This window comes from Acinonyx jubatus, chromosome C2 (assembly GCF_027475565.1).
Source record: "Acinonyx jubatus isolate Ajub_Pintada_27869175 chromosome C2, VMU_Ajub_asm_v1.0, whole genome shotgun sequence".
Classification (NCBI taxonomy): domain Eukaryota; kingdom Metazoa; phylum Chordata; class Mammalia; order Carnivora; family Felidae; genus Acinonyx; species Acinonyx jubatus.
In genome coordinates, this window is record NC_069384.1 from 11,420,189 (window position 1) to 11,446,960 (window position 26,772).

At 40.3% G+C, this 26,772-nt stretch overlaps 1 protein-coding gene across 9 annotated transcripts in view; it reads right to left on the reverse strand.

Annotated features, from left to right (window-relative positions):
* ITSN1 (intersectin 1) overlaps positions 1 to 26,772 on the reverse strand; it is a 217,817-nt gene that overhangs the window by 119,408 nt on the left and 71,637 nt on the right. For all 9 annotated transcript variants that reach the window (XR_008297553.1, XM_027041668.2, XM_027041666.2 and 6 more), the window contains exons 5-8: positions 16,845 to 17,005; positions 9,457 to 9,636; positions 7,571 to 7,667; positions 4,930 to 5,030 (exon numbers count right to left, since the gene is read on the reverse strand). Coding sequence is in view for 8 of the 9 variants with exons in the window: in XM_027041668.2 (XP_026897469.1) it covers positions 4,930 to 5,030; positions 7,571 to 7,667; positions 9,457 to 9,636; positions 16,845 to 17,005 (539 nt within the window). In the remaining variant the exon portion in view is untranslated. The remainder of the gene's footprint in view (positions 1 to 4,929; positions 5,031 to 7,570; positions 7,668 to 9,456; positions 9,637 to 16,844; positions 17,006 to 26,772) is intronic.

Here is a 26,772-nt window from a genome sequence, read left to right on the forward strand (position 1 = left end):
ATGTGCACAGGTTTACAGCTTAATTTTCCAAATTCAAAACAGCCAAGTAAACCATACCCAATTATGAAACAGCACCCCAGAAGCCCTCTCCAGCTGCCTTCTAATCATCCCTTCGACCAAGTGAGGCCTAACTTCTAACAGTACAGTGTGACCTTGTTAAGTCTGGCCTATTTTACTCAACGTTGCAGAACATTAACCCTAACTGCTGTGTGGTGTATCATTTTGTGAATATGTAATAACCTATGTATCATTCTGTTGATGGGCATTCAGGTAGTTTTCAGTTTGGGGCTTTTTTTCACTTGTTTTTTAGAATAGCGAGCATTCTAAGTTTTGGCAAAACAGATGTACACATTCCTGCTGGATGAGAGAGTGTGTGTGTGTGTGCGCGCGCGCGCACGCTTGTGTATGTGTGTGTGCACGTGTACTGAGAGTATCTAAGAATACAATAAGAAGCAATCTTTACTGAATTAATGTGAAAGCTCTAAAAAGTTCTGTGGGATATGAGGAAAGTACACTGATCATTTTGTTTAGTCTTTAATACTGTACTTAGCATGCTGGAACATGAAATTAGCAAAACTTTAGTGAATGCTTTAATTTATGCTTGTAACAATCCTCTCCACTTCAGAACTATTAAAACTAAGTTAGTATTTCACCTACTCCCAATACTGAGGGTTGATGGAGGTGGGGAGGGGAAGAGAGGAAAATGGGTGATGGGCATTGAGGAGGGCACTTGGGATGAGCATGGGTGTTGTATGTAAGCGATGAATCATAGGAATCTACTCCCAAAACCAAGAGCACACTGTATACACTGTCTGCTAGCCAACTTGACAATGAATTATATTTTAAAAATGGAATAATAAACAAAAAAAAAGAACTGGTCCTGGACCTGGATGGATATCAGGAGATATGGATGCCAGTCCTGACTCTTCCTACTCCCTAATGACATATGACATTAACAAAAGTACTTTCACTCTCTAAGAGGAAGTTCCTTCCTCTCTGAAGTGAGGGAAATGATCTAGAACAGGGATTGGTAAACCACAGCCCACAGGCCAAATCTGGTCCACCATCTGTTTTTGTAAATAAAATTTTATTGAAACACTGCCATGCCCATTCACTTAAGCATGACAATATGGCTACTTTTGTACTACAATGGCAAAGTTGAGTAGTTGTGACAGACTAAAATGCAAGCCTAACATGTTTATGATTTTACTCTTTACAGAAAAAGTTTGTTAAATACCATACTAGAAGGCCACAATTGTCTTTTGTGATTCTCATACTTGACTCTATATGTCCTAAGACAAGGTTATGAAGCATCAAAATAGACCACCAACACCTAAGATGGCCTCTTATCATAACAGAACAGCATAAAATTGAACTCTGAATACAGAGAACTATCCTGTGGAAGCCTACATCCATAAAAAGATACCAGTTTTGTAGTACTGGCTTATATGGAAACATTATGGGGATGAACAAAAATCCCAAGTTCCTAAACCCTACATGGGCATCCATGTTTGCATAGGGAAGCATGCATGGAAAGGACAGAGAAATGAAACGAAGTTTAAATGACTGAGCCACCCAGGTGCCCCAGATAATTAAATGAAGTTAATTTATCACAAACAATGACTAAGACTTTAGCTTTTGTGATTAATATATGAATAACCAAGTAGCACGTTCATTGGTTCAGAATGCAAGATAAGAAAATTCCTCTTTGAGGAGAAGGCTAGCATTGATGAAGTTGTCAGAATTCTACAGCTACATATAGAAACTTAATTATAGAATGGGCCCTCTCTATTTTATAAGATTGTCTCTTTTAAGAGCGTGTAATAGCATACACATCCAGTTGTGAAGGAACAAGGGGGTGTCCACTTAAGCAGGTGTATCAGCTAAATCAGCCCAGGGGGGTAAATTGTGCCACTGCTAGATTAGCTTCACTTCCCATGGTGGACAAGCTCCTATCATGAGCTCAGACAGCCTCACTTTCTTCTGCTTAGGACCAATCAATGGCATTCTTATGCCCACAACATACTCTTACAGATGTAGCCAGAAATTGGTAGCATCCATGGGGCGGCTGGGTGGCTCAGTTGGTTGAGCGTCCGACTTCAGCTCAGGTCATGATCTCGCGGTTTGTGAGTTCGAGCCCTGCATCAGGCTCTGCGCTGACAGCTCAGAGCCTGGAGCCTGCTTCAGATTCTGTCTCTCTCTCTCTGCCCTTCCCCTGCTCACACTCTGTCAATCTCTCTCTCAAAAATAAATAAACATTTAAAAAAAAAAAAAAGAAAGAAATTGGTAGGATCCAAAAGAAGTATGTGAAAATAAAACACAGCAGCAATCAGCAATCCTTCTAACCACCAACAACAGTATATTAACAATGGGCATTAACAACAGTATATTAACACAGGCTACAGCACAGATCTGCTAAGCTGCAGGTTACGCACAATTCCTGGGAGTGCTAACTATAATTCCACTCCACTCCAAAACACAGGTGAATGCAAGCGGGTGGAAGTCACGGTCTAAGGATGACCTACATCCTACTCTAATTAATATTAAGACATAAATTTTCCACAAATCCTATACTTTAACTGGTGTTCATAACATTAGGATGTCACAACTACAAGGCTGAGAACTACTGCATTAGATTTAAAAATTCTAATTACATGTAAGTTATAAAATTGCTTTTTAACTCCTTCAAAACAAGAATCTACACACACAAAACAAAACTACTAGAGAAGAAAAACATGAGATTAAGAATATTAAATTATATATTTCATTTGGGCCTCTATGATCTGGGACCTCTTTTCAAGTTTCTTGATAGTCTTCTTATCCTTAAACTGAACGAGTAACTGCTTTGGGGTTCAGGACTCAAATCATTATTTTCATAGCTGTGATCATGACAATTATCTTTGTATTTCATCCATCACAATAAACCGGGTCTGCTTCCATCCAGTTTTATTTAGTCTAAAACACAGCCTATATCGATTCCTATAAAGAAACAAATTTCTTTCACTTATTATTGAGTTTACTGTAATAAATCTATTTTACACGACTATACAAAGATCTACCTTGAAGATAAAATTCCCATTTTAAATTCTTTCCAGGACAGGGGTGCCTGGGTGGCTCAGTCGGTTAAACGTCCGACTTCAGCTCAGATCATGATCTAGGGGGTCCGTGGGTTCGGGCCCCACGTCAGGCTCTGTGCTGACAGCTGGAGCCTGTTTCAGATTCTGTGTCTCCCTCTCTCTGACCCTCCCCCATTCATGCTCTGTCTCTCTCTGTCTCAAAAATAAATAAATAAATAAATAAATAAATAAAGAATGAATGAATGAATGAATGAATGAATGAATGAATTCTTTCCAGGACAAGACAGTAGTAAGTTTGTAGATGAACATTAACACAAATCTGCTCTTTCTCGTATATTTCAAATTTTACTGTTTGTCTCAGATATTAAAAGTTCTAAATATTCGAGTGACTGGATTGTCATCTTTGGAATGAAGACACCGCACTTCAGTCATAAAATACAAATCCTCCCAAGAAAGAATTTCCACATCAATGTCACATCTGAATACTACCTAACTCATTCACAGCATACACCAACAATGCCCTGAAAAATTGTTTTCAGATTTACAGACAATGTAGTTCTGGGTCTGTTTGGAGCACTGGTGTGAAATAAACCACGTTGCATTATACTTAAAACTATCACTATTGAATATTCCTTCAGTGCTTGGATGAGCTGGACTGGTTTCTCATGCCATGTATAAAAATGACAGGTACTGTTTTAGCAGAGAGTGAGCGTGGCATTTAGAATATTTGTGTTTAACTACAATTTGCACCCCCCCCCCACAGATATAAATATATCCTTATTTGAGAAAACTGTGAGACACTTTATGAGGGATAAGGCTCAAGATTAGATCAGACCCTTCCAAATCTCACTGAACCCTGAAATTTTTTAACAGATGAATTTTTCTTTTCGAAGTAAAAATTGCAATTGTAATATAGTAAGATAGAATCAGAACTTTAAATTTTGTGTTATATACCAGTGAGTCTCTACTTCAGGCAAATTAACTCTCTCGCCTTCCTTCTGTATTTGTTAGAGGACAGCCACATTTTTTTCTTTCTCAAAGTTTGTATCAGATGTCTCTCTTTTCCTTTATTAAAATTACAATTTTCTTTATAATTCTCTAATCAATTTTAAGTGTTTAACTCTCATTAGAAAAGTTTCTGGAGGGACCCCTGGGTGGCTCAGTTGATTAAGCTTCTGACTTCGACTCAGGTCATGATCTCACGGTCTGTGGGTTCGAGCTCTGTGTCAGGTTCTGTGCCGACAGCTTGGAGCCTGGAGGCTGTAGAAAGGTTTGTGGAGAGTATCCTAAAATCCTTTCTATCCTTCTGATGTAAATAACAGAATCTTTTTTTTATTTTTAAACCCACGGAGTTCATATAACTTAACTCTGGCCCCTTGTACAAGGAATGAGATCTAAATAGGAAAAGTGACCTCCAGCTAGTTAGTGGCAGAGCCAGGTGCCAAACTCAGCAGCCACTTACTTCCACCCTGCATACTGCCTTGAATGCTGACTCTTTGAGTAGACAGTTTCAAGTTCATCTACTAAGTTGAACTTCAGAACCTGAACCAGTTTTGGTTTACAGCAGTGCTTCTGTGCGAAAGTGCTTTGATTTGCATACTGGTGGGATCCACTGTGCAGAAAGATCCTTGGTCTATGTTCCATTTACCAAGAAGCAACGGGGTCAAAGCCTTAGGCACTGTGGCATTATCAGTAGATGAGAACTTAACATAAGAAGGACAATGAAAACCTTGTTTAGAAAAAAGCAAATAGAGAAAGGCATTTGGAAAATATCTTTGGCCCAACATCTGGAAGCAATTTGGATTTGGAATAAAAATCATATTTCACAAAATTAATTCTCATTTGCAAATACCTGTTAAGTGTCCACTCATAGTTTTGTCATGACTATTGAATAACTGTCTGTATTTCAGTCTGGATGACTGAGGGACAGCCCATTCTGCCGCGGGAGGGGCACTGTGGGGAAGAGGAAGGAGGGGTAAAAAGATGAACAGTGAAGAACATATTTACATTCTTTTAACACCAGTAAACTACGAACTTCCTGCGAAAACCAGCTTTAACATTTTATTAGCTTTCTAATCATCACTTCTGAATTTTCTGTAATGAGTATTTCCATATTTTAAGGTTATAAACATTTCTCTCAAAACAGACATGCTCATTATTTTTCCAGAATCAAGGGTAAACACAATAGAATAAGTGGCTGTTCCAAGTTAAACACACAATTTAATAACTGGAAGCCTCTACAAAATACGGAAAGACCTCTTTGGATCTAAAATGATACAAAAATGTCCAGGCTTTTCCTAACTTCTAGAACAGTTCTCTTTCAGCTCAAAAAGCAATGCTGATAGCAAACAGGTAGCTGCCTTTAAAGGTATTAATTCTTTAACATGTGTAACTTTCTATTCAGCAAAAGACAGGATATAGTTCTTAATGAAGGGAAATCATTTCATTCTGGGAAGTTTAAATTCCCACAAATGGAGAGTTGCCCAGAGAGAACAGAACATTTCCAGGGTCACGGCAAAGCAGTGGGGCGGTAATGGAAGGGGCTTTGCTTTCTTTAAGTGCAATCAAGTGCTGACCTTTTCTTGCCAATGTGCAGCAAGCCTGACCCAAGAAAACCCCTGCCAGGAGTCAACGGGGTCTACACCTCCTTAGTGACGAGGTCCTCAGAGTTGTTCCCCCGTTAAGTATCACATTGGTATCTATGGCTTGTTAAGAGCCTGGTGTCTAAATAGGGCAATTTAAACAAAATGGCTAAGCTCTCAATGGCATTTCACTTCCAGAACAGATTGTAACTAATACCCCATTTGCAATTTCCTGTCATTTCAACAAAGATATCTATTCCTCATATGTAAAAGCAAAGTTTTAATCATAAATTGAACCTCTCAGTCATCATTTACATGTGTTACCTATGCACTTATACTTAACAACATATATTTCATAATGCATTGGAAACGGCTCCCAAGCACTTTAAGAGTACCTAATTACAGTCACGTTTTCAACTATTATAAATTTCTTAATAAAAAACACTTACCAAGGTCGATTCTGCTGTGAGTACTTCTGCAACAGCCCTCTCATTTTAAACTAACTAATTTATGCTGATTCCAACTCTTGCCTATTTGTCAAAAGCTAATTATCTTTCTCCTGCACCCCAGGAATATAGGGTGTTGCACACAGAAGCTGCCCCAGATTACACTTATCAAGTCATAGTTTTCTGCCGAGACTTCCCTGAAAACTTAAAGGGACTAAAAACTCATTAGCAGGTAACCAAAAATTAGATGCCACGTTCTAAAAATTTGCTGGAAATTGAAATTACTAAAAAGATGACTACCAATCTGACCCCCCACAACCAGTTGCCTTAATAATATTACTGTTTGCTAATACTGATTACTTATTCATTCTTATGGCACAAATCAATTTTTTAATGTTTTCTTTTTAAGTTTGTTTATTTACATTGAGAGAGAGAGGGAGGGGCAGAGAGAGAGAAAAGCCCAAGTAGGCTCCGCACTATCAGGGCAGAGCCTGGGTGGGGGGTGGGGGGCCTTGAACCCACAAGTCGTGAGATCATGCCCTGAGGCGAAATCAAGAGTCATGGGATGCTTGACCAACTGAACCGACCACCCAGGTGCCCCAGTCACACATCAATTTTAAGGCAGATTTCAAAATCCCTTGTGGAGAGTCACAGAAAACTCAAAACTTCAGCATGTATAGGAGAAAGACTAAGAAATAGGGAATTCGGTGTTGGATCACCTGAGTTTAAATCTCAGTTCTACCTTGTGGTAAAATGTAAACTGTAAGTGAGGATGATCGCTTCTTTGGGTTTATTTCCTAATTCACAATTCTGAGCCGGTATCTACTGCAGGTGGTTGGGGGCACGGAATGGGATTAACAAGGTGTTTGGCAAGTAGATGTTCAGCAATGTTCCTGAGTCTTAGGAATAAAACCTTAACGAGCGGAAGACAAGTATCTGTGTACCACCATTAGCTGAAGTTTTCAGAGCAAACTTTCAGGTAAGAACTCATGCCTTAAAATCAGAAAGAACTCAGTTAAACTCCTGGCTCTATCATTTAGGAGCTATGTTATCTTGGGCAAATTCCATGAGATTATCTGAGATAGAATAAAAGATAAGGCCAACTGTGGCTCTAATCTTCATATAAAATTTTCTATAAATATGTAAAGGGTTAATAGAAAAGAGTTAATTTCCCCCTCCTACCTGGAGTTCTATTTTATTATTTTTAAACATTAGTAAAACTAGTAGCTATTTGTTTTCGTTATTAAAAAAAGAACACCCAAAGTGTTTTAAGGAAATGTCATGTTCTTTATTTGTCATCTCTACAACATGTAAGTGATAAAACCTAGTAACATTATCCAGAACTAATTATTGGCATCCTACAAAATAAAAGACAATAAAGAACATAGTTAATTCACTTTCAGTTTTAGATGTTAATCAGATAATGGCTTTAATCCAATGCCCATTTAGAAATAAGCACACTTACCTAGCCACATCAAATGACTGTGCCTTCTGTAATTTAGTGTTTAATTGTGACCCTGGACCAGATCTACTGAAGGAAGAGCTCTTTGGCAATGTGGCTGCTGTAAAAATAAATAAATGGTGAATAATTTTAATCCTACAAAGAAAAGAAACATTTTCCTATTAGTGAAAATTAAAATATATACTCACCAAATCTGAGGCAGAAATTATTCCTCCCTTACTACCCTGGACTCAAAAAGAGTGACTTCCTCCTCACTCCCTGCCCCTTGCCAAAAATTTTTCTAGATTTACTCATTCCTACTGAAAATCACCTTGCTAAGTAATAATGCTTACAATCCATAACTCTTTGTTAAAAGTTTCATATCACATCTTTTTTTTGTAAATTTGTTTGTTTATTTATTTATTTATTTATTTAGAGAGAGGAGAGAGCACACAAGCAGGGGAGGAGCAGAGAGAAAATCCCAACCAGGCTCCTCAATGTTAGCGCAGAGCCCGACACAGGGCTTGAGCCCACAAACTGTGAAATCATGAGCCAAAACCAAGAGTTGGCCGCTTAACCGGCTTAGCCACCCAGATGCCCCTGTATCACATCTTACGGGATCTGTTCCCATAGTTAAAGAAGCAACAGCTTAAATACATAGGATGGCATTTTCTTAACTGTGCTAAAGGAGCAGAAGTATTGGGTCCAGATGAAAGAAACAAAAGGTCCCAGCCTTGCAGTCCCGGCCAGATAACATGGGATGCTAGGGAGGGTCAGCCTTTGTGTCTGATTCCCATTAGGGCTGGTTAGCTGGGCGCCAGGAAAATACGCTGAGTCTCAGCCACATTCCCCACCTCCTGGCCTATTGTCTTGCAACATTTGCTATTAAGCCCAAAAGAAAACAAGACAGAGCACATGCATTCACAGATGCTACTTGAAAAGTAACTGCAACAACTTTTACAGCTGCCATCACGTCTATAGCCATGGCCACATATGAAAGGTAAACTACACGGGACAAGAAAATCTTAAAAAAAGAAAAAAAAAAGTGCTGCCTTTAGATTCTTTAGCTATAACTTACAGACAGATCTTGACAGATGGAATAAATCCAGGGAACTGGGCAGAGAAATAACCATTCAAACATAATCATTACCCATGGCTAAAATCCAGGCCATCATCGCTACTGAAATTACACAGACATATCCCAAGTACTTTTTTAAAAAAATACTTTACCCCCGGATGAGAATTCATTAGATGTGTAGACCACATCTACAGTTTATGCTTTCTTTTCACTAAAGGGAAAAAGACTTCAAATAAAGTCTCAAAATGAAATTAACTACACCAGGAACTTTTTAATCCTTTCTATCAATGAAGCAAGCAGGTAATACTCCGTCTTTAATGTATTTAGCCATTTAATCAACTTCCTTCCCCCTTCCTCCTGATTCACTCCACCTCCTCAAAAAAAAAAAAAAAAGAAATAGCTTTGTTCTTTTTTTCTCCCCATTCTCCTAAGGGAATGGCTTACTTATTAGCAATTCATAGCAGCTGAAGAAAAGTAGTAACTGACACACGGGAAGAGAAAATGTTCAACTACTACTGATCGAACTTGAGTCACTCCTGTCAAGCCCTTGAAAGGAAATTATGCTCTTGGTTTTAGCTGTTGAGTTCACCTTTGTCCATACTGGTACCAGAGCTCCATAATTTCATTCTCCGTTACCTCTCTCTAGCCTAACACATCCTATTCAGTGTTGGGAAAAAGTGAGATATTAAATTAAAAAAAAAGGAAGATATCTTCCTCTGGAATAAAATGCCATTCAAATGTAATCAGAGAGTGATGACAGAAGATTTAACAAGAGCGAAGAGTAAAACACAAGTTGTAAAAAGTCAATCTGTGGATTCAGCAGGTCACATACCAGGATGAGCAAATGCGGGTAGAGGTTGTATAACAGGGGGAGCCCCGTTAGCCAGGGGAGGCACTGCTGCTGTAGGAACAGAAGATACTAGAGGTGGAGACATTCCGACAACTGGAATGGATCCCATTGGCACCGGAGCAACAGCTGTGAGTGGCGGCATGCTGGCGATGCCTCCTATTCCTAGGAAGAAAAAATCCCAGCAAAAGTCACATGGAACCACCTTTCCACATTCAATGACAATTAATCCAGGAGTGTTTGAAGAAGAAACTCGCTTTCCAGCTCTAACATATTTTCATTTAAAATAGAAATTCAGAAAAAAAAAATAAATTCACATTAATCGTTTTGGAGAGTACCAAAAATTATGTCAAGGATCAATCACATCCTAAGGGCACAAGATCCAACTTGAAAAGGCATCTACTGGCCAGAGTTGAGGGCCAATAAGAATAATAACTGCAATGGAATGAAAGCCACAGAGGGAATTAAATTTGTGAATTCATAATTATATTGGAAAAAATCCTAATTGGTCACCATAGGTAATCAGTTTATTTTGAAAACTAGTATAAATAAAGGAGGAAAAGAAATCAAACATTTATCCTGCCTTTCCTTTACATATTCAATCTCAGAGTAACCAAACATTTTCATGGGGGAGTTTCTCTTGGTTAGAGAACTCTAACCAAAGAATGAAGAAATGATCAATGTTTCCTTTCTTTTTTGTTTCTCTGTCTGAACTTGTGATATTGTGTCATAAAAAGATACATATATCTGGTCTGTCCCTGGTTCCTGGCAGAGCTCCTAAAACCCTTGTGATTTCCTGACTGATAGGAACATCTTTTGTTACACAGTATTAGGTCTTGGTCCCTGGTTCCTGACACAAGAGCTTCTAAGACCCCTGGAATCTCTGGAGTGACAGAAGTCTTTTTGTATTTAAATAAGATGACTGGTGGCTGGGGGCCCCCAGAATACCTACCGGATGGGAGCTGATCACAGGAAAGACCAAGGCATGGTTAGAGGGTTGCAACTTTCAATCCCATCCCACCCCTCCCCACCTCCACACAGACCTCAGGGGAGGGTACAGGGGCTGGAGACTGAGCTAGTCAATGGCCAAGGATGTCATCAATCACACCATAGCAATGAAGCCTCCATAGAAACTCCTACATTACAGGGTTTGGAGAGCTTCCAGGCTGGTAAACACATCCACATGCTGGGAGGGTGGCACACCCCAACTCCGTCAGGACAGAAGCACTTACACACAGGACCCTTCTGGGCCTCGCCCTTATACACCCCTTCATCTGCCTGTTCATCTGTATGTATCCTTTGTCATATACTTTATAACAAACTAGTAAACCTAAGTAAATGTTTCTCTGAGTTTTGTGAGCTGTTCTAGCAAATTCAGAAAGGGGAAGAAGGGTGTGTGGGAGCCTCTGACTTTGTAGTCAAGTCAGACAGAAGTATGGGTACCCTAGCGACTCAGGGCTTCTGACTCAAGTCTGAAGTGAGGGCAGCCTTGTGGGACTGGGCCCTTCAACCCTTAGAATCTGACTCTAATTCCAGTAGTTACCACCAGAATTAATCATAAAAAAATAAGTTAGTGTCTGGAGAGTTGGAAAATTTGGTGGCATGGTTTTTCTGGATGCAAAATTCTTGGCTTTGTCTTTCTTCCATAATCCTAAATATATTACTCCGTTTTTTTCTGGCATTAAGCACCGCTATAGAGAAGTCTGAAGACATTCTAATTTTCTTCCTCTTGTAAGTCATGTGCTTTCTTTTGCTATATACCCAAATAATTTTTTGTTTTTGTAGAATTTATCTTCGTGTTGGTTTCTCCAGGTTGACATTCTCAAGCATATGATATCTTCTTTCCAATAAAGTGTCAAATCTTTTATTTCCAGGAAGTTGTCTTAAACTAGTCTTTACCATTTGTTCTCTTTCCTTGCTTTGGTTTCCTTCTTCAGGTACCATACATTCACTTTCCTTTGCCTTCAATATCGGTCACTTTTTCTCAAATCCTTTTTATCTCTTGTGCATTTCTTCTTAATGTTTGAAATCTTCCTCTTTTTACCTTGTTTCTCTTCTGATAGCATCTCTTGTGCTGCTTCTGGTTTGTCTTCAGTTCTGAAATGACTTTTTCTTTTATTTCTCATTCTTTTCTGAGTTCTGTCGCCTTATTTCCGAGGCTTTAAAATTCTGATCGTGTTGGTCTTTCACGACTTGTGTCATTTTCTTAGTATTTTTCAGCTTATTTTGAAATTGTAGGTTCCTGGGATGCCCTCATTGTCCACAGAGCTGTTATTCAGCTCTTTATTCTCCTTTTCCTAATAATAACTTTGTGTGGGATTTGACCTTGCCTGATACTGCCTGTGGCTCATTTTTATGTGAGCCTTGCTTCCTGGGATTTCCAGCCTCTGTCCTCCACCTCCACATTGGTCTGGACCTTCTCCTTCTTTCGTGTCTGTGTTGCCACCCTGCTCAATTTGGATTCGACTCCCAGTCATTTCTCCTCAGGGTAGGGACTTGTCCCATGAGGAAGCCTTGTTCCGCCAGCTTTTAAATAACCACTACAAAGACTGACATCCTTTTATCAGTTGACTACCTTTTCTGAATGAACATTTTCTAAATATTTCTAAAGAAATCCATCTACTGGAGGCTGTGTTTTAGATATCATTTCTCTGGACTCTGCTAAATTTTAATTCCTGAAATTTTCCCATCTCTCCTCAACCACTGGGTTTTCCCTCACTTCTCTAAAAATGCAGGAGCACTCCTCATCCTAAACACACCAGCCTTCAGCTGACATGCTCCTCCAGCTTTCTCTCTCCTTTCCAGTAGCACTCTCCCCTTTTCCAAGCCTTCAATCAGGCTTGAGTCTCTACCACTCGAATGAAACTGCTTTTCAAGGTCATATACAAATCCATCTTGTAAAATCCACTCATTTTTCTGTCCTATTACTCAATCTCTCAGAAGCAAATCCAACAAGGGAGCTCTGCCTCCTTGAAAAACGTTTTCTTGGCTAATGGGACAACAACCTTCTCCTCTTTCACTCCTGGCTTCTTCCCTTTTGCTACACCCTTAAATGTCACAGCACAGCAAGGCCTGCTCCCAGGTCTCCTGCCTACTCTAGTTGCACATTCTAGGGTATTTTATCCAGTGCCAGGGATTTCAATGCCATCCATACTCAAATTCTCCCAGAGCTGATAGATCCTTCTTCTGAGTTCCAGACCCATGGATTCATCTGCCTCCTTGCAAATGCACTAGGCCCCTCACACTTAGCATTACCAAGATTTGATTTATTTTTCTTCCACATTGATTATTAACACCCAGATCTAAATCCCCACTACCTCTTGCCCATGGCAAAAACCCCCTTACTGACTTCCCTGATTCTACTTTTGTCCCCTTGCAGTCCAGTCTTCAGATAACACAGATTATTTTTTCTAAATGTCTGTCAACCATGGGGTGCCTGGGTGGCTCAGTCGGTTGAGCGTCTGACTTCAGCTCAGGTCATGATCTGGTGGTTTGTGAGTTCAAGCCCCGCGTCAGGCTCTATGCTGACAGCTCAGAGCTGAGAGCCTGCTTCAGATTCTGTGTCTCCCCCTCTCTCTGCCCCTCCCCTGCTCATGCTCTGTCTCTCAAAAATAAATGTTATGAAAAAAATTAAATGTCTACCAACCATGTACTCTCTTACCCATAAGCTCTCTGTAGCTTTTCACTGCACTTAGAAAAAAAAAAAAAATTATAGGGGAGCCTGGGTGGCGCAGTTGGTTAGGTGTCCAATTCTTGAGCTCAGCTCAGTTCATGATCTCACAGTTTGTGAGCATGGGGCTCTATGCTAATAGCATGGAACCTACTTGGGATTCTGTCTCCCCCTCTCTCTGTCCCTCCCCAGCTTGCGCTCACTGTCTCTTTCAAAATAAATAAACTTTTAAAAAAGAAAGAAAAAAAGATTCTCACTCATTAGTGGTTTTATTAGGCCCTAAACCATCTGGCTCTTGCCTTACCTCCCTGACCTGAAGGCCCACCAATACCTCAGCTACAGTGCTCTCATTTCTGTTTCTTGCACATAAACAGCTTCATTTTTGCCTTAGGGCCTTTGCAACTGCTATTCCTTTTGCCTGGAACGTTCTCTCCTAGGTCTTCCTTCACATGGCTCTCATCTCTAATTCAGCTCAACGTCATGTCTTTTCAGAGAATTCTGGCCTGCTCAACCTGTCCCGTCAGCATCTCTATCCTATTACCCTGTTGTACAGAACTGATTGCTTTTATCTTGCCCTGAAATAATTCATCCATATGCTTGCTTTCTCCAGCTTCACGAGAAGCTTCAAAGCAGCAGGAGCCATGATATCTTGTTCACCAACATGTTCCTAGCAACTAGGGACACACAGCTGGGGTTTAAAAATAATGGTTTGATCTAATAAAACCATGGGATCTGGCAAATAAACAAGCAAAAGACAAATAACCCCTCCCTGAAACAGTTGGATTCAGAGTCAAAGAAGAATTCTGCTGTGTGCAAACACACTGAGGGAAGATACCAGGAACACTCACAGAATTTCCTGGAATATAGCTGGCTGTCCTTAAGCAAGTCACAGTATCACTGTACCCCATTTCCTCTCCTTCACATAGCGAAGTTGATCAACCCCTAGTTGGCCTCAGTTCCACATGTTAACATGTGTCTTAGCACCCATGCAGACAATGAACCCAGGAACAGTTACGTTCCATGCCACCCATATGGTTTGGTGATAATGACAGTGGGAAGGTAAATAGGGAAAAACTGTATGTTTGGACAGGTTCTGCCTCCCTTTCTAGAAATATGGTCTTAAGCAAACTGTTCACCTTCGTAGAATCTTAATTCTCTCATAACAGGCCTAATAATTTCTGTGTATTTTAGGGTTATTGTTGTGACCAAATAAAATACATGCGAAAGTATAATATGTAAGTGGTAGGAAATGCATGGTCAGATAATTTTTAATATTAATTAGAAAATAATGATAGTAGTAACAAATTATCTTCTTCTCAAAAGTAGCCATGTAAGAACTATAAAAAAAAAAATTACCTGGGGTCAAGCTGAGAGGTGGAACTAGAAAGACTAGCAAAGGTCAGATCTTTGAATTAACCTGGGCAAACCTGGTTAGGGCACAATGTACTTTTAACTTCTCTCATGTTCTGATATTCCCTGGTGATTCCTTTCTTGACACTAATTTCCTGAGGATGCTGGTGTGATGGGAAGGAGGGAAGGAAAGGCAGTGGGGAAGCCTAGGGGAAGAGCTCAGGACTGGGGAATGGCAGCTCAGAGATCCCAGGTGCCCTCAGAGGCAGTGACAGGTTACTTAGGTGACGGTAAAACCGCCTGGGCAGAGAGGCCGCAACCTTGTGGGAATAAATTAGCAATGTCTCTAGAGTTGAAAGTCCTGCTGCAGAATGGAACAAGAGAAGACATATTAAATGTTAGAGGAAGAATTACTGACCCCGGGTTTGAGGGAAAAAGAGGAAATGGGATGCCTCTGGTTATTTGACTCTTCCTCCCCTCTGAGGTTTCTTCTTGCAGCCCCAGAAGGGAGGCCAAAAGACAACCAAACACCTTTTAGCTGTTTTAACCCATGGGTCCTGACCAAGCATTGGCTACAGGGGACCTTCATGAGATTCAGAGCCACTTCCACTGAAAGAAGCCAGCTAACTAAGGGATCAGGACTGGGAACACAATGGACAAGACCAAGGACCCCAGGCACTGTGAGCTGACCATACTCTTCACCCCTGCTCTTCCTAGCCTTTGCTCCTGTGTGATTTCCTGAGTTTTCCCCTCTTCCCTTGGATCGCTATCCTGTTTGCTTGATCTGCACCTTTTGCCTTATAACCACCAGTCTTGTGGCTAAACCTCAAGAGAAAGGCAACGCTCAGAGGTGTTTTTAATGGCAAATCTATTAAGCAAAGCCACAACATTTATTTATCTCAGCTTATCAATAACTGTATCAGAGACAACCTGCCTTACTATTGATTGCTCCCTCCCAAACCTATTTCACCTATCGCCTGCGGAGGAAGAAAGGAAGGAAGAAAGGGAAACCATAGCCACAATTTTTGTGTTTTGTTTAAACTAAGAACTTTCTCATGAGTCAGATTTTAGATCTGATTACTGCAATCTTTAATTCAATGTAAATAATTAAAGTCTAAGGTGAGAACGGAGAAGAAATCAGGACTGTTGGTGATCTTAGCCAACTAATTACTGATTCGGTTTTAAGAAAAATATATAGGGGCGCCTGGGTGGCTCAGTCGGTTGAGCGTCCGACTTCGGCTCAGGTCATGATCTCACATCTCATGGGTTTGAGCCCCGCGTCCGGCTCTGTGCTGACAGCTCGGAGCCTGGAGCTGCTTCAGATTCTGTGTCTCCCTTTCTCTCTGCCCCTCCCCTGCTCATGCTCTGTCTCTCCCTGTCTCTCAAAAATGAATAAACGCTAAAAAAAATTTAAAAAAAAGAAAGAAAAATATATGGCTAAAGGGTATCGTTTTATGGAATTGTGTTTTTAACTGACATAATGTTTATTTGTTTCCTGCTTCATTTTGTTCTAAATGTGGCCAATTGTCTCAATACCATGAATTTAAAAACACATTGCTAGATACCATAATCCAAGGGAGCTGTTTATGCACAGGGGAAAATCAAAATGTTATGGAAACAGAAAGCCAACAGGAAGCATGTGGCATTGTGAAGGGTCAAGAATGAAGAGCAATAAAAAGGCAGAAGATGCGATAGCAGACTGCAATTTTATTCTTTTTACCTTGACATTCTGTAGCTTTGCTTTCATTTTGATTACTAGCATCTGTTAAAAAGAAAACCACAAGACCCAAATGGTGTCACTTAGGCCAAGTCACCAAATCTGGGGCTTAAAACCCAACCTAATGGCAGACTGAAACTGCCCCAGAAATGGACCCATCAGTCCAGAATCTTCTGATCAGAATCAATGAGGTCATCTGTCCCATGGGCCCTGTCCATCACCCAAAGGAAGATGAATGAGATAATTGGCCTGATAAGACCCCCTGGCCTTCTACTCAAGGGAAAGTGATCTTGCCAGATACAATCTTTTCTTGTGCCAACAACTTTCTTGCCCCACCCTCCTTCCTTCCCCTCTACTTGCTACATGAGTGCTGCCCCACACATGAACCACTTAATAAAGCCCATTATGTCTTCAAATTTACTCAGCTGAACTTCTGTTCTTTAACACATCCTAGGGTGTGAATGTGAACATGCTGCTTCTCTTCCAGCACCATCTGCCTGCACAGGACCATCACTTTTCAGACAGAATAGCCTCCTAGAATTTCACAAGGCTACAAACTGAAAAGGGGAAAAAAGGGAAATATTTATTTTTAAAATATACAATGAAATATAGGAACCAAGTACTTTTCAGACTTACCAAAGGCTGGTGCACTAGAAATAGCGACCGGCTGCTGTTTCATGACAGGGGGAAGTGTGGAAGGGAGTTGGTACCCTTGCAGTTTCAGTTTGATAAGTTTCATAGCTATGGAAAACTCCACTTGATCCATTCGCCCGTCATTGTTCATATCAGCTAGCGCCCTGCAAACCAACACCAAGGGCTTGGAATGATTCTGACCATAAAAGAACCTTCCCATAACCACCACTCCCACCCACACAACCAAACAGTCGGCTCCCTTAATCCCGGGGAGAACAAAAAACAGAAGAAAACAAAGCACACCAAACCAAACCAAAACTTGTTTACCAAGCTATAGGAAGCCACCTGGGAATACTGACAAGGTTTCGTATCAAAGTAAGAACAGTTTTTATTGCGTTATTCTTTACTTATGTGATACATGAGGTAATATTCAGTGTGAACGCCAGGATATGCACTTTGGATATCTAATGGGATTCTTTCTGAGGTAGTGAAAATGTTCCAAAATCAGATAGTGGCGATGGTTCACGACTCTGTGGACACACTAAAAACCAGTGAATTATACATTTAAAAGGGGGGAATTTTACTGTGTGAATTATGTCATAATACAGATGTTAGTGGAAGGGGCTTGCTGGCTCAGTTGGTGTATGCGACTCTTAATCTCTAGGTCCTGCATTCAAGCCCTGCGTTTCCCCTAAAAAGATGTTGGGGTGGAGGAGTAGGAAAAGAGAGTTTATTTCTATAGATTCTTGACTAGATAGCACCAACCCCTCAACGAACCCTACCATGGGGACATGACATGGTGTGGTACACTATAGTTCTACTATACCTTTAAAGCTGTGAAAATTAATTGAGTTCCCAAACGTATTCATTATTTACAAATGGTACTCAGACACAGGTGGTCAAGTATAACTTGCAACGAGCATTTTCCTACTTGGGTTTTTATTTTTTCTTTCTTTCTTTCTTTTTTTTTTTTTTAATTTTTTTTTAACATTTATTTATTTTTGAGACAGAGAGAGAGCATGAACAGGGAGGGTCAGAGAAGGAGGGAGACACAGAATCCGAAACAGGCTCCAGGCTCTGAGCTGTCAGCACAGAGTCTGACGTGGGGCTCGAACCCACGGACCGTGAGATCATGACCTGAGCCGAAGTCGGACGCTTAACCGACTGAGCCACCCAGGCGCCCCTTTCTTTCTTTCTTTAATTTTTTTAAGGCTTATTTATTTTTGAGAGAGACACGGAGCGCAAGCGGGGGAGGAGCAGAAGAGAGGGAAACACGGAATCTGAAGCAGGATCCAGGCTCTGTACTGACAGAGCCTGATGTGGGGCTCGAACCCACGAGCTGTGAGATCATGACCTGAGCCGAAGTCGGATGCTCAACCAACTGAGCACCTCTCTTCAACTTTTTTTTAAGTGTATTTATTTTTGAAAGCGAGAGAGAGAGAGAGAGATAGAGAGAGAGAGAGAGAGAGAGACAGTGCAAGTGGGGGAGGGTCAGAGAGAGAAGGAGAGAAAGAGAATCCCAAGCAGTTTCCAAGCTGTCAGCGCTTTCTTTTCTTTTCTTTTTTTAATGAAGTAGAGTTGACAATGTCACATTAGTTTCGGCGCAATGAGCTTTAATGTATGTTCTCTCAAAGAAGAGTAAGCAAAAGAAAAGGAAACTATAGCCACTGGAAACTATGCAAACCACAACTGTGCATATTCACAATTTATCCTCTTCTGCATGAAAAATGTTCACCCAAATTTCATTTCCTTTAGTCTAGATATTAAAAGTGTTAGGGTGATTTATTTTTTAAAACCTATCTTAAGAAAAATTTTATTGGCGACAGCAAAACATTAAGACCAGCGACTCCAGTTAAAATGCCATGACTAGCGATCTTAAATGAGCCACATCTAGTAATGTCTCAAAAAGAAAATTAAGTTTCATAGAAAAGAATCCCATGTTACTGAAGTTAACTCAAGGAAGCAAACATGAAACACAATAAAAAGCATGACATACAACAAAGATGAAAAATCTCTAAACATGTTGGGGGCACATGGGTGGCTCAGTAGGTTAAGTGTCTGACTTTGGCTCAGGTCATGATCTCATGGTTCGTGGTTTCGAGCTCTGCATTGGATTCTCTGCTGCCAGTGTGGAGCCCACTTTGGATCCTCTGTTCCCCCCTCTCTCTCTGCTCCTTCCCTGATTGTGCCCTCTGTCTCTCAAAAATAAATAAACAGTTTTGGGGCACCTGGGTGGCTCAGTCAGTTAAGCATCTGACTTCAGCTCAGATCATGATCTCATAGTTCATGAGTTTGAGCCCCATGTCGGGCTCTGTGCTGACAGCTCAGATCCTGGAGCCTGCTTTGGATTCTGTGTCTCCCTCTCTGTCTGACCCCTCCCCTATTCATGCTCTGTCTCTCTCTCAAAAATAAATAAACATAAAAAAAATTAAAAAAAATAAATAAACATTTTTTAAAAATCTCTAAAAATGTTAAAAGCTGTAAGAGTCGACACTATTCTTTGAGAAAATAAGAAAAAGTCACAAAGTGGGAGATGGGCTACAGAAACCACCTTTCTGCCTCAGCTAGGAACACACCTCAATCTTCCTGTCGCCAGTGATCCCCTTCAGCAAACCAGTGGGGTCTGAATTTCACTCACTGGCAGTAAGCTTGAGAGTTATTTTGCATATGTTTCTTTCTCATCTGGATTCGTACATAAATCAGTTATTCACATCCTTTGCTAAGCTTTCTGATGGACTACATATGTTTTTCTTCTCAATTTGTAAGAGCTTGCTGTATATTACACATACATATTCATATTACATTCACTTTATCTGATTTTTTTTAACTTATTATTACTCTGTTCATTTGTGTATAATATCTTTACCGTGGGAAATCCTACATTTTGATACTATGCGATTTCACTTATATGTGGAATCCAAAAAACAAAACAAATGAACAAACAAAACAGAAACAGACTCATAAATTCAGAGAATACAGGTTGCCAGGGGGGTGGACGGAGATGGGTGGGAGGATGGATAAAATAGATGAAGGGCATTAAGAGGTACAAACTTCCAGCTATAAAATAAATAAGTCATGGGGGATGTACAGTACAGCATAGGAAATACAGTCAATAGTACTGTAATAACTCTGTATGGTGACAGATGGTGACTATACTTACCATGGTGATCATTTTATAAGGTATATAAAATGTCAAGTCACTGAGTTATATGCTTGAAATTAATATGATACAAGTTTATTAACTAACCCAGACTCTTCTCATGAAACTAAAAAATATTTTTGCTGTAAAAGAAATGTTCATACGAAGTGATACCTATTTCTGGATAATCTACTATGAACAATTCCCGGGTCAATGTAACAGTGATCTGATCACACTGGCTCTGTGGTACGGTCTGGTGCTGACGAGACTTTTCTTCTTAAACTTTGTTTGGCTATTCACAGATGTTTGGTTTTCTTTCCCCTATGAATTTTAAGATCATTTATCTGTTCTGCAAACAACCCTACAGGGTACCAAGCTATAACGACATTAGCCCAACAAGGACACTAGTATGTCCTAGAGTTTGTTCAACTCCACAAATATTTCCTTTAATAAGATTATATCACTTTCTTGGGGTGCCTGGGTGGGTTAGTCAGTTAAGCGTCTGACTTCAGCTCAGGTCATGATCTCACCGCTCCCAGGTTTGAGCCCCAGGTCAGGCTCTGTGCTGACAGCTCAGAGCCTGGAGCCCGCTTCAAATTCTGTCTCCCTCTCTCTCTGCCCCTCCCCTGCTTGCTTGCACTCTGTCTCTCTCTCAAAAATAAATAAATGTTAAAAAAAAAAAATTAAAAAAAAAGATTGTATCACTTTCTTCTTGTAAATAATAACTTTGTTAAATGTATTCTTAGGAGTTTTATCATTTCTATCGTTATTTTAAATGGAACATTTCCATATTTAGGGGTTTATTTCAAGCATAGAGAAAAATTTTGCTTCTACTAATCATGTATGCTATGTTCAGCTATCTTACCAAACTTCTATAAACACTACGTCTTTACACTGAAATCTCTTAGTTTTGTTAAGTATATAATCATATAACTAGCAACAAAGAGTGTTAACTTTCATTTCCAGTATTTATATACTTCCTTTTTTTTAATTGGTCTTACTGCCTCTAAGACATCTTTGAATGTGTGGGCATCCTGTGAAGCTCTAGGTTTCAATGAAATGGCTGCAATGCTTCACTGTTTAGAAGAATATTTGGTAGTGATCTTTAGAAAGTAGCCTGACATATTAACGGAGCTTCCTTTCTACGTATAAGAACTGTGTACTTTTTTTTTTTTTTAATCAAATGCCTATTCAGCATCTGCTGATCTGATCATACTTCCTTTTGCTATAATAATGCTGAGAAAATGTCTTGATTCTGAACCAAACTTACGCTGCTGGCATAAACTCAAGTCAGTCATGGTTTTAGTACATTGTGGAATTCTATTTGCTACGATTTTGTTTTGATTTTTGCATCCATATTCATAATTGAGCCTGGTCTCTGGTTTGTTTTATTTGTAACTATTTTAAGGTTTTATACAGGAAGTTAGGGTGAACTTTCCTTCTTTTGCTAAGGTTTTCTAAAAAGATACTCAGCAAATGGTTTTCAGGGGAAAAAAAACTTGCTAACAATCAACATCAACATGCATACTTAAAAAAAAAAAAATCAAGCAGATGGATTCTCACTCTCAATTCCCAACACCACTGCCCCCCAAAACACATTTTCTTTCTTTCTTTTTCAATGTTTCTTTATTTTTGAAAGAGAGTGAGCAGGGGAGGGGTGGGGTTGGGGGGAGGGACAGAAGATCCAAAGCAGGCTCTGCACTGTCAGCACAGAGCCTGATGTGGGGCTTAAACCCATGAACCGTGAGATCATGACCTGAGCCTGAAGTCAGACGCCTAACTGACTAAGCCACCCAGGCACCCCCAAAGCACATTTTCTAGTGAGAAATAAATATCCAATGTGGGATAATGACTAGCTGAGGGAGAAGAGACTTTCTAGAACTTTTCAGGGTTTAATTAGAATTTCATGTTTCTGAAAACCTTCCACTAAAATGCCTCAGTGGGAAAGGAGGGGAGACGTGTAATCTTCAAGTTCCAGGTGCTTGACTTTAAGCCACCCACCACAATCCTACATCTTTTTGAGAGTTTTGTGTCATCTTTATTAAAACCTTTTTTGCTCAACTAACAAAACCTAACTGTTGGGACCCACTGGTAGTAAAACGCCAAAGGACTTTACGCAAATATATTAGTTATCCTACAAAGCTCATCTCTCTCTTCCTTCCCCTCTACCAGTGAAAAAGCTGGAACACTAGAAGAGCTGAAATTCTATTTCTCAAGGTCTCTCTGGGGGGAAAAAAAAAAGGACTTCCGCTCAGCCATCCGCTTTCACCTCCATTTATAGTTCAGTCATTTCTAATAATCCCCCCAAAAGATGAAGAATCCTAAAATTAAATTCATAAAACTTCCAAAGTGAAAAAATACACAAGAAAAAACAGGCATAAGTCAAACAATTATTGTATATGACTCAAAAACAAAGTGGTCTTGGGGCACCTGGGTGGCTCAGTCGCTTAAGCATCCGACTTCAGCTCAGGTCATGATCTTGCGGTTCATGAGTTTGAGCCCCGCGTTGGACTCTATGCTGACAGCTCAGAGCCTGAAGCCTGCTTTGGATTCTGTCTCCCTTTCTCTCTGCCCCTCCCCCACTCATGCTCTGTCTCATGAATAAATGTTAAAAAAAATTTTTTTTAAAAAACAACAACAAAGTGATCTTAAAATACAATGTTTAGCCTGATATTAAAACCCATACATAGCAACAAGCGAGGTTGAGATGAGAGAGGACCACAGGTCTGTTGAAATCTTCAGGCAAAGCTACATGAAAGCGTGTGTAACATGCTGGTGAGAAAAAGTGTTAAAAGTCCAAATGAAGGGAAATCTGGCAACATCTCCAGAATTACCTATGCGTTTACTCTTTGACACAGCAAACCCACACCTAGGATTTGACCCTGAAGATACACACCTCCAGCAATATAAAAATATACATGCTTCAGCTCATTCATCATTGCTACATTATTGGAAATAACTGAAATGCACACACACAGGAGACCGGTTGAATATATTACAGTATATCTTCTAGAAGGAGTACTATGTAACTGTAGAGAAAGAGAGAGAGAGAGAGACAGGGGGAGAGACAGAGAGAGAGAGAGCTATAGAATGATATGAGTGATTTCCAGAATGTGTTGTTAAGTGAGAAAAGCAAAGAACAAAAGAACATTTACAGGTGGTAATCCTGAAAGAAGGAAGAGAACATAATTTAAATATAGACATGCACACTAAATATAGATATATTATAAACCTGCTTTTTTCCCAACAGAAATAAATAAAGGAAGGATGATAAGAAACTAACAAAACAGGTGAGCCCAGGGATGAAGGAATAGCACAGGGAATAACACGTCTCTGGGTTCACTTTTTTGTATGGTTTTGGCTTTCAGAACCTTGTTCATGTGTTACATACTCAGAAATAAAATTAAAGTCCACAAAGAAAGGAGATCCATAAACTGAATAAGCACAAAAACAGATAAACCCAAGAGTATTTTAAGTAAGTCACATACCCACATAGGAGGAGTAACGTAGTACTCAGGGTCTAAACAGCAGGGACCATGAAGCACTCACTCCTGGATTCCAAGGACTGTGTTAGTAGTGGACATGAGTGTGGCAGTTGTGAAAGTACTTCCTTTGTTTTCTAGGATTAAAGGATAAGACCACCTCTCCTCGCTCACCTCATTCACTGCATGGAGGTGAAAGCCTGTGGCCCTTGGGGACCCATTGCACTCATGAAGGCTTCTCACAGAATGCTCCTCTCTCACAGTGTAGATCAATTCAGCCTACTCATTCATTCATTGATTCATCGATTCATTCATTCGTTTTTTTTTTTTTATTAATCCAACAAATAATTTTTGAAGAGAGGTACCTAGTAAGGCCCAGGCCCTTTCTAGGAATTGGTGTCACAATTGTGAAAGAGACAGAGAAGGTTCCTGCCCTCACAGGGCTAATATTTTAGGGCAAGCAGACACTAAACAAGAGAACTAATCAAATGATACCCCATGACGGTAACTGCTGTTAAAAAATTAAAACAAGGTAGTGGGAGGGAGAAGATGGTGGGTAGGAACAGGTGGGCAGAGGGAACTACTTCAGATGAGGTGACATATGAACTGAAACCTGAAGGGTAATCAGCCAGCTCGCTATGTAAGAATCCGGAGGAACTGTATTACAGGAAGAGGATATACCACGTGCAATGATCCAGAAGTCAAGAAGAAGCCTGGCCCGTTTAAACAGAAAGGTCAGTGAAACTGGAATACAAAAACTGAGGAAGAGAGAGGTGGAAAATTAAAGATGAAAAAAGCAAGAGCCAGCTAGTATTGGGCCTTGGAGCCTTGATAGGACTTTAGATTTTCTTCTCAATGGGGAATTTAAAATAGATTTACTTTTCACAGAGATAGTGTGGGCACTGCATGAAGAATGAAATCTAAAGGGGCAAGTTTGAAAGAGACTCTAAGTCAAAATGCTGACCAGTGAGCCCAAGTGAGAAGACAAATTAGGACAACAGCAATGGCAACGGAAAGAAATGGCCAGATTGGAGATAAGGTCTGTAAATGGAGCCAAAAGGCTGCGCCGATGGACTGAATGTGGAGGGCGAGGAAAAGAGAGGAATCACGCCGGGCTCCCAGGAGCTGGACAGACGCTCAGTGCCACGAACGGAGGGAGGAGAGAGAAGGGATGCAGGGGAGGGAATGGAAATTCAGGATGACTTTTCAGTTTTTGGTAAACAAGTTTGGCAAACTGATCTTTCTGGGGGCCGGAAGGCCCTTCTGACATAGGCACAGGGGTATCCTAAGACACTGCATGTTATACAACTGTTGGCCCTGCCCCCAAGCCCCTCGCTGCAGAGATAGATCACCAAGCCGTTCTAACATTTGCCTTTAGGTCCCAGGTTCCTGTCTTCTCTCTCTGGGCTTCCCGGTGGGCTTCCCTGCCCTCATTTCTCTCCTTAGGAGCCTCTAATCCCCATTTCTGTGGCCTCTACTGCTTCTGATGTCAAACCCCTCTTCATTCAAACTCTTTTTATTTCTTGGACCATCCAGGCTCCTGTCCATTCCCCTCTGCTTTCTTCTCCTCCCTCTCCACACGAGGCCAAGGTTGAAACTATAAACGACTGGAGTTGCCAAAAGGATACAGGATATTTGCCAGATCCCTTCCAGCTCCTTATTAGTAAGACAATTTCTAGGAAGCTGTCTCATCTTTGGCACTACACACACTAGTTTGACTCTATCCTCTGAGAATTCAGGTTTCCCTGTATGGTTAATTGGAGATTGGGCTGGATAGGTAAGTTGCCCCAAAGGATCAGTAGGTTACAGTTTTAAAAGTTCACAAACTAGTTAACTGGAATATAGTTTCTACCTGGAACAAAACCTATACAGGTTTATAACACATATTCCCCAGCAATCCACATCATTCATGTATTCGAACTGAAGTCCACAGCAAAGAAAGTAAGTCCCAGAGAGATAGCTACTATTATAATTCCAAAATTTTCTTCTTCCCCTCCATGACTGACAAAGGGACTGCTCAAACCTTCAGACTCAAACCTACTCCTCTTTCCACCAAAAGAGGCATGGACCTTCCCCGGCACCCCACCACAAAACCCACAAGAGAGCACAAGAATAGCATGACAGATGGAAAGTGAAAACTATTTCATTAGATCAACTGTTATTGCTTATACATTTAAAAACCTAACTCTGGGGGCACCTGGGTGTCTCAGGTAGTTAAGTGTCTGACTTTGGCTCAGGTCATGATCTCACGGCGTGAGCTCAATCCTCACATCGGGCTCCTTGCTGACAGTGCGGGGCCTGCTTGGGATTCTCTCTCTCTGCCCCTCTCTCAACTCTCTCTCTCTCTCAGAATAAATACATACATACATACATACATACATACATACATACATACCTACTCTGAAGAGGTCAAGTATTGCTCAGGGTTACCAAATAAGTGTCAGTGGTAGGGCTAAAAGATCTTACTCCTACTTTGCACTACGCTATTCTGTCATCTTAGCAGGACAGCTGTTGTTCATGAAATTTATGATTACTCAAAGACATTTCTTTGGGGAAAAGATACTTACTTAGAGGCATGCTTCCCTCACCCCCTAATAACAATTCTTGATAAAAGGAAAACATGCCATCACAAATTTATTTAATGAAATGTCAGAAAAAATTAAAAACAAAGAACAGTTTTGACTCAAGCCAAGGCTGCCAATTCATCACTTTTGTTGTTAATACAAATTTTCACTATAAAAATAGTAAGTTGGAAAAATGACTTTAATATGCTTAGCTAAAAACAGTTTGGAAAGCTGACACTAACATAATTGCACAAAAAAAAAGAAATTTACTAGATAATACTTTATTTTGCCCCATTATACTCATTTCTACATGGCAGTTTTTATACTGCTATTAACTATATATCCTTCCACCAGACTGCAATTTCTATGGTAGCATGGATTTTGTCTATTCTGTTCACTGATGTACCCCAAGCACCTATAATAGTTACTGACCCATAGTAGACATTCAATAAATATTTTCCACTGTTGATAAATGTAAGGTGTCATTTTCTTGCAGCATAACGCACCGTAAAACTGCTTCTTGGGGCGCAGTCGGTTAAGCATCTGACTCTTGATCTCGGCACAGGCCACGATCTCAGTTTGTGGGTTCAAGCCCCACACTGGGCTCTGCATTGATGGCATGGAGCCTGCTTGGGATTCTGTCTCTCCTTCTCTCTGCCCCTCCCCTGCTTGTGCTCTCTCTCTCTCTCCAAAGAAATAAATAAACTTAAAAACAAAAAAACAAAAAAACAAACCCTGCTTCTTGA